Source organism: Hemicordylus capensis, chromosome 4 (assembly GCF_027244095.1).
Source record: "Hemicordylus capensis ecotype Gifberg chromosome 4, rHemCap1.1.pri, whole genome shotgun sequence".
NCBI lineage: Eukaryota > Metazoa > Chordata > Lepidosauria > Squamata > Cordylidae > Hemicordylus > Hemicordylus capensis.
The window spans coordinates 50186106-50199506 of NC_069660.1; the positions used below are offsets into that span (position 1 = coordinate 50186106).

General features: G+C 44.9%; 1 protein-coding gene across 8 annotated transcripts in view; it reads right to left on the bottom strand.

Moving 5' to 3' along the window:
- CEP250 (centrosomal protein 250) overlaps positions 1–13401 on the bottom strand; it is a 100787-nt gene that overhangs the window by 79580 nt on the left and 7806 nt on the right. For 7 of the 8 annotated variants that reach the window (XM_053245283.1, XM_053245281.1, XM_053245285.1 and 4 more), the window contains exons 4-6: positions 12996–13078; positions 12588–12753; positions 3656–3762 (exon numbers count right to left, since the gene is read on the bottom strand). In XM_053245283.1, coding sequence (XP_053101258.1) covers positions 3656–3762; positions 12588–12753; positions 12996–13078 — 356 coding nt within the window. The remainder of the gene's footprint in view (positions 1–3655; positions 3763–12587; positions 12754–12995; positions 13079–13401) is intronic. The other variant, XM_053245286.1, reaches the window with a different exon arrangement.

The window sequence follows — 13401 nt, forward strand, 5'->3', positions numbered from 1 at the left end:
AGAGAAATCCAATAAAACACAGGTAAAAGTACACAATTACACACAGCAGGAATACACACACTATACAGCATAAAAATCACAGAAAGTGAAATCACAGAAAGTGAAATAAAAGTCAGTCAGTCAGAGAATACCTGCCAAAATAGAAACGTTTTCAACTAATGGTGAAAAGCAGTCAGTAAGGGACCCCAGCAATTCTCCAGGAAAATGACATTTTATAGTTTAGGTACAGGGGTGTACAGAACCGGTTTGAATAGAACCGGCCCAGTTCAGATTCAAACCAGACCCCCCCAAAAGGGGTGCCAGTCTGAGTTTGAGCTGAACTGTCCCCGTTTCTAATGGAACCTGTTCAGTGGTTCAAGAGGGCATGCTTGTAAAGGGGAATCTGGTGAGGATTCCCCTTTACAAGCAAAGGGGGAAACCCCGCCTGCCTTTAAAAAACTCCTAACAGCGGTGGCAGGAGGGCACTTCATAGTTGAAAGTGGCAGCATGGCTCTTCCAAACTCTCCAGACTGAGCTGGGCTCTCTAGTATGGCCTAGTTTCGGCCTCCACACAGAGACCGAAACCAGACCACGCTGGACCTGGTCCAGAGAGTTTGGACGAGCCACGCTACCGCCACCGCCTCCAACTACATGGTGACCTATCACCGTCCCATTAAGAGTTTTCTTCTTTTTAAGGCCTGCAGCATTTTCCCTTTTGATTGTAAAGGGGAATCCTCACTGGACTCCCTTTTACAAACATGGCTCCAATCTGAATTGAACTGGTTCCAAACTGGTTTGGCCCAATTCAACCCTTGGACTGAACCAGGAGCCAGTTCAACTAAAACTGGCTCGTGGTCTGGTACTAATTTGACTTGAATTCGAACCAAACCGCCAGAATTGGTTACATGCACATCTCTAAATAGGAATTACCAGAAAAGCGACCCTGCCCCAGGGATCTGTCAAGTGCTTCTCTGAAGGAGAATTATTTTGAAGTTCAAGAAGATTCTTACAGAAGAAGGCAGTCCTTAAGCTACCTTGATCCCAAGCTGTTAAGATATTTAAAGGCAATTAACAGCACCTTGAATTGTGCCCAGAAACTAATCAGGAGTAATTGAAGATGGTAAAATGAAGGGGTCACTTGATTGCTAAGCCAGGCTCCCAATTACAGTCTAGCTGCTGCATTTTGAACAGTTTTCAAGGGCAGACCCATGATCAACATATTACAATGGTCCAGTCTCAATGTAACCATGGCAGAGGAATAGTAGACAGATCTGCTGTTTCCAGAAAAGGAAACAGCTGGAGCACTAGCTGGAGCTGGGCATGCACACTCCTGGCCACAGCAATCATCCAGGAGTTGAGCTGGATGCAGGAGTACACCAAAGCTGTGGACCTGGTCTTTAAAAGGAAAAACCAAAGGACTAGATGGGTTCTACGCCGGTAAGAGTGGGTGTTTAGGAGCAATCATGTCTGTTGCCAAGGTCTTCTCATTCCAAGGGTTCAACAGTATTGCTGGATCTAGCAAAAGGAAAATCCACCAGAGCCAGCAAAAATCCCTCTGGATCCATAAGCTTCTACAGCAGAACATTTTAATGAGTTCCTCCACCCTTACAAAGGGATAAGGGGCTAATCTAAACTCAGTGGTGTAGTGATCTATCCATAACAGGAACTATTTCTAGATCGTCCATCCACATATCATCATTATCCAGCCTGGAACAAAACATCAGATCCAGCATATAACCAGCCAAATGAGCAGGGCCAGATGTTATCTGAGACAAGCCCATGGTTTCCATGGAGGCCATGAAGTCCTGAGCTGCAGCAAATGAAGGGACCTACATTCAGTACACATTGAAATCACCCACGAGAAGTCTGGAGGAATCCAACAGCACTCTCAAGACTAACTCTACCAGCACAGACTGCTAAGCAGAGAGGCGGTCGATAAACCACACTGTCTTTGTGGCCCAGTTTTTGGAACATATAGACAAACTCCAGAGATTCTAGGACAGAACAACTCATCAGGAAGATGGTGTCAACAGAATACTGAAACTCCACCTTCCCGCCTACTCAGTCTTGGTTGGTGCTACACCCGAAAATGTGGAGGACAGAGCTGAGAGAAGTTAAGGCTGTCCAGATCTCATCCAAACAGGTTCTGGAATACATGCCAGTCAGCATGTTCATCTAGAATTAAACCCGGGATGGTCAAGGTCTTCTCATTAACTGACTTGGCACTAAACAGGAGCAATTTCAGATATCAGAGACTGTTACTTGTCTCATACAGATGTTGAAGATTCAGAGAGGTGCTGTAAAAAAAACGGGCTGTAAGGACTCATCCCCTATTACAACCTGGGACTCCCAGTACCATAGCTTCCCCTGCCCATGATACATACATGTGATGGCCCCAAGCCCTTCACCATTTTCTTCCACGTAGCCATGCAAAACATCAAAACACCACTCCCAAGCTGATAAAGCAAGATTTAAGATGGCAATTTAAGCTGTGAAAAAGGTGCCACACCTTTCACTATCATATAATAAAAAAGAGAAGAAAAGTTAAAATGTAGGGCTACAGTCAGCACAAGCTGTGAGGAGGGGAGCAAAGGTGATCTCACCAACCCTCAACACCCAACAAGACAGTAGACCAGGCCTGCACAACAAGTTTCGAGTTGGCTCTTTTTCCCCTGTCAAAGGACCCACAAGGATATAGTTGCCAGTTGAATATTGTTAATTAATTTTAATGTAATAATTTATGTGCTGAAGATTGGCTCAGCCTCCACACACCAAGTCATGGTTGGTTCCAGCCCACTGGGGCATTTGAGTTGTGCACCCCTGCAGTAGACCCTCCCTTCAGTCCCAGGGAACACATACAGGAATTTGAGAGCTCTTAGCAACCAATTATAGGAGGAGCACTGAGAACAGATAGTTGGTTCATGTTGGGCTGTGGCAAAGGAAAAAAAGTGGGGGGGGGCATTCTCCAAGCACCTTGCCAATATCCCAAGCTTAACTTCTTGCCTCAAAATTAAGGAGCACATTTATCCTCATATACTGTGGCTGTGCCTAGGTCCTAACTTCTGAAAGTTTAAGCAACAATACACAGTGCTTAGAGCCTAATGTGAGGCTTTTTAATCTCATTCTAGGAATATATATCCTCAAAAAAGGAAACTGCTTCATCTGCTTGATCAGATTCTCTTACCTGCTCAGTGCACCTCAATGCAACAAACAGAGCAGAAGCATTGTCAGTAAATATCAAAATAAATTGTCACAAATGTGGTACATCCAAAGATCATTCTGTTATAGTACCAACATATCTGGAAGAGATTTGCTAAAAACATAAAATCTTAAGCACAGCTGTACAGCCCTAAGGAACACAATCCAAGCTGTAACAGAAAAGGAATTTCCCCGATGTTCACTATTGCACAGAATCTTTCAAGTTGGCTTCACTGACAGGATTTTCCTATAGTCCTTTGAGTAACCTCTCAAAAGACAACTGGGAGTCTAATGCAGCCCTAAGCATTGCTGGGAAATATTCAAAGGAAAGGCGAGGAAACGGAATTCTCCTTACTTATGCCAATGGTGGCTGCATGGCATCGGTCTTCTTTGTTGAGGTACAGAGAAAGTAAATTTCCACATAAGGTTTAGTAGTATGATTTCACATTTAACGGAGAAGAACCAGTTTTCCCCATACCTGTCAATTGCTGTCTTCATTTCCAGAAAATAACGACGTAAAGTCACCACTTGCCGCCATACGCCAAGGAAACGATCATGTTCATTCCTCATATAACTTTCAAAAACCTAAATATGTACAGACAGCAAGTAGTAACTCAGTTTTTTTGCCTATAAAATTTCATTTACAGCATGTGGAAGCATTCTCTCTCAAGAATACCATCACAGTCACTGCTGGCAACTCTCACTGAAAGGACTAGCAAAAATTTAAACAGTTACTAAATGCAGTTTTTCTATGACATAAAACATAGAAAGTATAGTATTTCATCATAGGGAAGTGTCATATAGGTAGTTTGGGGGACTGAAGGCAATTGCATACATGTTGATCCCAACAGGGATACCTATTAGGCCTGGGCACCACCAGAAATATTGGATCAATCCCAATCCGATAACGATAAGAAGGGGAAAAGCAAGGAGCAGCGTGGTTCCTCTGAGGAAACGTTTGAGGCCAACAGCCCTAAGAGTGCTGCTGCTTGTTGTTTTAATGTGTTTGCTTTTAGACACTAGTCCAAACCTTCCTGCAAGAAATCAAGGAAGTCCTTAAGGTCATACATTTCCCTATGTTTGCAGTGTCTAGAGCACCAACACAAAATGACCCACCAGGTGAATTGATATATCCTATTTGTGGAAACTTTCCTGGAAGCTAGTATTGTGTTCAAGACCTTATCTGTGTATTTCTGCTGTTTCAAGAGGTTCCTTTCAGTTCCAGGCAACTAATTTTAACCAGACTGCATCATGGTGAATGATGGGTCCTGGCTGTAGTAGGTCTGTTGAGACCGGCAGGAACCATAGCTGCATTATGGTGAGATGCAGAATCTCTGGAAACCAGTGTCTCCTTGGACAGTATGGAGCCACTAAGATGACCTCCTCCTGGTACAGCTGGACCTTGCAAAATAATCTGATCAGGGGCACAGAAGGAAAAACATACAATTCCTGTGGCCATGGTGGCCACAGGGCATCCACCGCTATAGCTCACTCACATGGGAAGCAAGTGAAGAATCGTGGAAGTTTGGCATTGCTGGGTGCTGTGAACAGGTTGATCTGTGGGCATCCAAAGTGCATTGTGAGTGGACTGTATACTCGATGGTGGAGGCTCGATTTTGCTGGGTGAATTTCTGTCTGGCTGAGACAATTCACTTTCGTGTGTAGAATTCCACTCAAGAGATGTGTCCACAGGGATGCCATGTGTGTTTCTGCCCTCTGGAGAAGTGTTGCTTCTTGGTATAGGGAGAACAACCTGGCTAGTGATATGGGCTTTCACCGTGATGTTGTCCATGTGGACCAGGACATCTTTCCCTCCTAACAGGTTTTGAAGAGCCATAAATACCAGGTAGATGGCCTTCAGCTCCAACCAATTGATGCTGTGGTCCTTTTCCAGAGGGGATCATTTCCCCTCGGCTGAATGCAGGAGATAATGGGCCCCCCATCTCTGGAGGCTGGCATCGATTGTTATGATGACTTGGTGGGTTTTCCTTGGAAAAGATGGTTCAGAGTTGTCCTCCAAGTCAGGGACTGAAGGGTACTGAGACATTTGAGACTGTAGTGCTATTGCATGCCATTAAAGGAATAAGAACTATTAGAGTGGGCGTAGGTGGAACCGCCCAGTCTACTGCCTCCATGGTTGCCACTATTAGGCCCAACAGGCGAGCTAGAGTCCTGGTGCTTTGGGAGATCAAATGAATTGTGGTCAGGATCTTTTGAATGCATTCCTGGGGTAGGATTAACCTGTCCAGGGTGGCGCCTATTACTACACCCAGATGATGTAGTCTTTGAGAGGGCAAAAGTTGGCTCTTTGACCAATTGACTAGGAACCTGTGGGTGGACAAACCTGGGGCAAAAGGCTCAGGTCTGACTGGGCTGAAGGTAGACCTGGTGCTCTGAGGAGGAGGTCGTCCTGCTATACAAAGATTCCAATGCCTTGGAGCCTGAGATGTGCCATGAGAGGTGCCATGACCTATGTGAACACCCTGGGCACCAAGGACAGACCGAAAAGTAAGGCTTTGTATTGGTAGTAGGCTTGTGCATTTTGATTCGGGCACAAATCGATTTGTGCCCGAAAATGGCAATTTCGGATGATTTGTCTACAAATTGAAACCAGAAATAGACCTCTGATAATTTTCATTTACAAACCGAAATGACCTCCTCCCGGATCCGAGTTTTGTTTACTTCAGAAAACGCTTCAGCACTCCATCAGCATTGCATTGCAAATTGTCCTTTTTGTCTCTCCACACAGACTCCAGCAGCAACTGACTGTTTGTCAGAAGGATTAGCATAGTAGAAGATAAGATATGCAAAAAGAGACACAGCTTCTGAAGACATTTAGTTAAGAGAAATGAGCTGTATTGTGATGCAGTTGTGTGCTGAGAATGAAATGATTAAGCTGAGAGCAACCAATTCATTGTCAACTCTAAGTAACAATATCCGGAGCTTCCCACTCTGTCTGGGGGGCTGCTGGGAGCGCCTGGAGGAGAGACTTCTTACAGCTTTGCCCTCCCTTTTCTCCCTCTTTATTATCTTGTGTGTAATGATTAAGATTCCACATGCCCTGTCTTGTTTGCATTTAAAATATTTAAGCCCTTGCAGAAAACAAAACAAAATGCCAACAAGGACACTGCAAGTTTCTTTCAAGGTATATGGGAGGCACAAGCTATTATGCTTGGTTAAAGCAAAAAGCATACACTTGCTATTAACACACTAGGAAGTATATAAATGGAATATGGGGAGGAGGAGGGTTTGAGAGGTAACATGATACAGGAAGACATCCCGATTGACAGATTTTTAAACTTCAGATTTGCATTGGAAAGGAAACTAGTTGGAGTTTAGACACAGCTGCCTTTATTGAACTGATGGCTCTAATTCCTGTTTCCAGAAAGAGAGAACTGAGTTTGCACCAGGAATATATATGCTGGTGTAGGGCACCATTTCCTCCTTACTGCTGCATGTGTGGGTGAAGAGAGAGCTCCATTCATTGCCTGTTCCATCATCCTTTGCCCCGATCCTCCACCATTGACTCCACCTTCCCAGGGGAGCTGCCATTATCCAGGATTTACACCCTTCCTTAGCCTCGCTGACCAGCCTGCTGCTTCTCCTGTGTGTTCAGCCTTTTTTAAAAAAGGCTTGATGTTGGAATGAAGGTTATGAATGTGAAATGTTAAAAAAATAAACATTGTGATGCTTGCTGATGCTGATAATGTGATGATAGTAAATGCAATGCTTTGTCAGTGTGGTGTAGTGGTTAGAGTGCTGGACTAGGACCAGGGAGACCAGAGTTCAAATCCCCATTCATCCATGAGACTTGCTGGGTGACTCTGGGTTAGTCACTTCTCTCTCAGCCTAACCTACTTCACAGGGTTGTTGGTATATAAATGTAAGTGCTATTGCTATTGCTAACTTAAGTATGTAGTACACCGCTCTGGGCTCCTTGGAGGAAGAGCGGGATATAAAATGTAAATAAATAAATAAATGAATGAATGAATGAATAAATAAATAAGAAAGATGTCTGTTGTATGAGTCTCTTCTTTGTATTTCTCCAAAACAGAAATGTCACAAATGTCTGGAACTCAGACTTTGAGAGCAGCACACAGCATTAGGCCACAGCACAAACCCAACACCAGGGCTGCTCAACTTCAGCCCTCCTTCAGATGTTGGCCTACAGCTCTAATAATCCATGGCTATTAGCCACTGTGTTTGGGGAGTATGGTAGTTGTAGTCCAAAAACAGCTGGGTGCTGAAGTTGAGCAGGTCTGCCCTAAACCCTCTCCAGCCCTCTCACAGAACACGAGCCATGCACACACAGGTATAAAATGCTAATTTCCACCCACCCATGTCTAGCAGATAGTAATATATAATTAATAATAATAATAATAATAATAATAATAATAATAATTTATTATTATTATTATTACATTTATATCCTGCTCTTCCTCCAAGGAGCCCAGAGCGGTGTACTACATACTTGAGTTTCTCTTTCACAACAACCCTGTGAAGTAGGTTAGGCTGAGAGAGAAGTGACTGGCCCAGAGTCACCCAGCAAGTCTCATGGCTGAATGGGGATTTGAACCCGGGTCTCCCCAGTCCCCAATAATGAGGATTGGGTCATACAGTGAGTTGTTGTATCATCAGGGTTTTTATTGAAATATTGCTTGAATCCACAAATGGGTGATGCTGCTGCACTGGGATGCCACTGGCAAAATGCCCAAATAACGGCGCCAAAAAATTGAGTGCCATTGTTCATCAATCTTCACTCTTTCAACTTGTTTATGTGGGAGTATGTTGTTTTGTATCCTTGCCATTCCCTGCTTCACATGTTCTGGAAGTCTCAGTCCCTGTCTGTGGATGACAAATACTTGGGTGGGGAAGGGAGGGCAGGGCGCACTTGATGCTGCTGTTGGCTACTAGTCTGCTGCACATATGATGCCTGCTTTGGAAAACCTGGCTCTTTGCAAAGCTCTGCTGTTGTTGTCGATGTGTGTGCTGCCTGGTGATGTTCTTCGTGGCAGAAAGGGGTCTCCTGGGGCAGAACAGTGGGTTGGGTGGAAGTGCCCCAAGGGGTGCCTGCCACAACTCAGACTCCCATGGAATTGGCCTAAGGGCTGCTTTCTTAGGAATGTCAATGTTGGAGTGTCTTTGGGGCAGAAAGGTGTCTGCTTGGGCAGAACAGTGGGTTGGGTGGAAGTGCCCCAAGGGGTGCCTGCCACAACCCAGATTCCAAAGGAATAGGGCAGAGGGCTGGTTTTTTGTGATTTGGGTAAGTTTGAGTGTCTTTAAGCTTTTCCCGCAGAGGGAATAAAGGTGGTTTCAGCAGCCCCATAACTGCACTTGGGGGGCACTGGTGTGGTGCTGAGCGAGTGGTGGTGTAGTGCACAGAGGGTGCCAACCAACCCCCTGGATTGCTAACCCATTGGGGTACTGGGCTTTGTTGTTTCTGAGGTGTTGAGTTTAGATTCTCTGGTAGCAAATGAGATTTTTTAATGAAAAACCATGAATCCACTCTCATATGCTACCAGAGAATCTACACTCAGAACACCTCTAGAACAACAAAACCCTGTACTTCATGGGTTAGCAACCCATGTGGGTGGTTGGCACCCTATGTGCACTACACCACCACTTGCTCTGGGCCACCCCAGTGCCCCTCGTGGAGTTACGGGACAGCTGAAACCTCCATTATACCCTATGAGGAAAATCTGAAAGACGCATAACTTCATTAATTCTTTAAAAATCAGCCCTTTGCCAAATTCCTCTGAAAAAATTGTGGCAGCTTCCTTGCACCAACTGGGCACTACCACCAACCACACTCCACTATGGGCCACCCCTTTCCCCTCCGCACATGAAGCTATACTTTTCCTGAAACCTCCATTATACCCTATGAGGAAAACCTGAAAGACGTGCAAACTTCAAAAATTCACCAAAAATCAGCAGCTTGCCCAATTCCTTTGAAATTTTTGTGGTAGCTTCCACTCATTGGGCATTACAACCCCCACCCACTCTTTTGGCCATGTGACCCATTTTTTAATCCGAATTGATTCAGATTCAGATTAATTTGGATACAAAAAAATGGGGTGATTTGGAAGGCTTAATTTTGGACAAAATACAAAATGGGATTGATTTGGAACTGGTACAAATCGAAACAGAAAAAATACAAAATGCACATCCCTAACTGGTAGTGCCTGCCTGCATATCTGAAGAGAAGTAATGGCTGACTGTCGAGATGAATTGGAATGTGGAGGTAGGCCTCTGTCAGGTCTATGGAGGCAAGGTGATCCAGATGGTGGAGGGATTCTGCAATTGACCTCAGAGTCTCCATCTTGAATTTTTTGTATCTGACAAATTTGTTGAGGAACTTGAGATCTAGGACTGCTCTAATTGCACCGTCCTTTTTCAGCACAGTGAATGAAGTAAACCCCTCTGCCCTGCTGTTGAAGAAGCGGATCCTGGTCCTCTGGAATGGTGGGGTCCCCTGGGAATGGTTGCCCGAAAGAAGGGACCATCTCAACATTAACTGGGGTTTGTGGCACAGTGTCAGGGGCTTGTGGCACCTGCGGATTGGGTTACTCAGTCTGAGATCTCAGAGGAATGAGGTGATCTATGCCTAGATATTGAGGATTCCCCTTTACCCTTGCTTTTCTTTTTAATTTTTTTGGGAGCCTGGTTCTGAGGACAACGAAGAGGATGATGGGCAGTTTATTTCTTGCCCCTTTTAATGCCCTGGACTGACAGAGAGAATTATCCAGCACATCTTTAAACCGGGTCTGCCAAGCAGGGGTGGGACTGTTTCAAAAGAAGTGGGGACGGAGGGACATCCCAGAAAGGTCCACCAGTTCAAGGGGTTCTGTTGAGGCTGCCCTCTTAGACCCTGGGTTATCCTGTTAGACTCACCAACCCACAGAAGGCATCTTTGGCCCCATCCCCAGGTTGCCTAATCTGCCCACTCTAGTCCCACGCCCTTTGAGGGCCTGGTCAGAGCAGCCTATTCAGGCGGCAAGGATCCTCGCATCCTCCTTCCTGCCAAGGACCACGTTTCCCTTGTGGCTAGCGGAGATTCCTTGCAGTCTCAATCTAGCCCTCCAGTGGGGGCAGATGATTCCTGGGCTGGCCTTAGAGCCCTAGGAGGAGCTGGGAGCAATGGAGGTGCTTGGAGAGGAGTTTCCAATCCGGTGGCACCTGCGTCATGTTCCCTGGGGGTGGATTGGGGAGGATTTAGGGTAGTATCCTACATCCCTGGGCATGGTGAGCCTCACAGCCTGGTGGTGGGAGGCATGATGGCCCTTCCCCCAAATCCTTGATGTTCACAGTGGCTAGGGCAGCAGGCAACAACCAGGGCCTCACAGCACTCAGTGCACTGCTGGGGGACATCAGTGGAGGAAACACTGCATTCCTTTGAGTGCCCCTTGACTAACAAGCAGAAGGTTGCTGCTTTGAATCCCCGCTAGTACTATATTGGGCAGCAGAGATACAGGAAGATGCTGAAAGGCATCATCTCATACTGCGCAGGAGGCGGCAACGATAAACCCCTCCTGCATTCTACCAAACAAAGTCACAGGGCACTGTGGGTGTCAGGAGTCAAAATCAACTTGATGGTACACTTTACCTTTACCCCCAAAATTGGGGTGGGGGCCAAGGTAACACACACACCCCAGAAGCATCCACTGGGTCCTTCCTGGGGGGCTGCCTTGCCCACTCCTCACCCCTGGAATTTCAGGGGTTCCGAACTTAAAAACCAGGTTGGGAGCTGGCTTCACCTGATTTTGAGGATGCAGTCCTTTCCAAGTCTCTCCAAGCTGGCTCCCAGCCTGGTTTTTAAGCACTGTGGCCAAGGTATAGCCCCAGGAAGCACCCACAGGTGGGTGGGTGCTCTCAGGGGGGTTACCTTGGGCCCCCATCCCAATTTCAGGGGGGTGCAATGCTTAAAATCCAAGTCTGCAGCCAGCTTGGAGAGACTGCCTCTCCCAGCTGGTTCTCATGCTGTTTTTAAAGTAGGAGTGCACACCTGAAATTGGGTATGGGGGCCCACGGTAACCTCTCAAGAAAAAACCACTGGGTGGAGGGCCTCCTCACCCCACAATTGCAGGGATGCAGTCCTTAAAAACCAACTTACAGCCAGATTGGAGATAAAGTTTTTCAAAGCTGGGAGGCTGGTTTTGTTCCGATTTTATTATCTGAAGTAGGATTTCCCATAGAAAAGCTGGGATTTCATTTGGAATTCCAGCTGTGCTCCCTGCCATTGTATTGGAAGTCCTTTAGAAAATGTTCAATAGTGGGTGTATTGGTCTGATATTCATATTGGACCAATACAATTGTGCAGCCCTAATACCTATAGAAAAAGTATTTTACTGGCTTGACCAACTGTTAATTGGGGGGGGCGGGATTCAAATTCCACAGGATGTAAGCATTTCACAACATATTTTAAAAATTTGTAGTAACCAATAGAAGGTTATTATTTTGCTGTGAATAGTGCCTAATGGATAGTTGGAGGACAGAAAGAAGGATACTCTTTTAGGTAATGTGATTGCACAGCGTCAGAGAGTAAACAACATCTTCACTGACTGAACTGAGGAGACACACAGAGCTTCATCCTTTAGTGATCTTCCTAAAGAACTAAGTAGGATCATAATTCAAAGGAGGGAAACAGCATTTCCACTTGGCTTGGTGTAATGAAACTCATCAGCTCAACTCATTAATACGGATGACAACAGTCAGAGCACTGCAATGAAACAAAAATCCAACTTCACACAGGATTTTCTGAATGAGGAAAAGGTTGACTCAGCCTTCCATCCTTCCGAGGTCGGTAAAATGAGTACCCAGAATGTTGGGGGCAATATGCTAAATCATTGTAAACCGCTTAGAGAGCTCCGGCTATAAAGCGGTATATAAATGTAAGTGCTATTGCTATTGCTATATACAAATCTACCTTTAAAACTTTAGCTGGAGTGAACCCAGCTTCTCCCCACTTTTACAATTCATAAAAGATATTCTTTGAATTGATTTGAACGCTAATTTAAGTCGCCTAGCTTCCCTGAAATCTTTTGAAAAACTCATTTTTTAAGCACATATGCAAACAGCACAGACATTTATTTGAACAATTGTTCATTATTTTTGGAAAAACAAGGAAGATTCTAGAAGAGCTGCAAACCCATTCTTATGAGTGGGGGCAGGTTTTGTGATGTTGCAAGTGCCATACAAATCACTGCTACACTCAGTCAGCTTTTGCTACAAACTAGTAGAATCAGTATGCCCAGAGGTCAAATCCAGTAAATGGAGGCATTTCCACAGTGGTTTGACCACTCAAAGCACTCTACATCTTGTGCTCATCTTGATTTGCTCTCTACACTATTTAATAAATGCCAACCAAAGCCCACCAGTACAAAACATAAGAACATGTTATTGAACATCCCTACCTCGCGTTCTTTGTGCCATTCATTCTCCTTGTGCTCCAATTCATCCCTGGCCTTTGTCCAGTCAGTCATTAGTTTGTCAACATCCTCTCGGAGTGCTCCATTCACTTCATTGGCCTTGTCCAGATGCTCCCTGAGCAAGATGTTTACTCCAGCCAAATTTTCACATCTGAAGCACAGGATCATTAAATCTTGTTTATCATTCCATAATGTTATTGAACCAAATGCCGTAAGTTTTGTTTTTAAAAATATCTGAAGTACGGGGGCGGAGGGGAAGCAATGATGAGCAAATCTCAATTTGAAATAGTCACTGTCCTGGGAAGTTGCACTTCGAGCACTATGAGCATTGCACTACTTTCTCTCAATTCCGCCTAGGATTGGACTTTCAAACAAAATGGTTCCTTCACTGACCTGTGCTGCTCCTCTTCCAACTGGATAAGTGCTCTCTCTAGACTATGGTCTTCTTTGTGATCCCTCCGACACTGAATGGATCCCTTTGTTAGAAAGACAAGTGAATAACATCTGTCTTCTGCCTGCTTCCTTCTTACAACATCCTTTAACCATTATATGATTACTTTCACAGACCAATAATCAAATGAACAGACAACACAAGCATAACTTGAGGTATATTTGTATGATCTTCCTTAACACCTAACTTGACTGGGAACAAACAACCTAGTGAGGAGACACATAGCTGCATTGCTACTATTTTGGAGCAAAGATATAGTTTGGTTTCTAATTAGGGAAATGTTCTCCTATTTCCTGATATTCCTCTCTGTTTCTTTCACTGTGAAGCAACAGCAGAATTGTAGTGTAT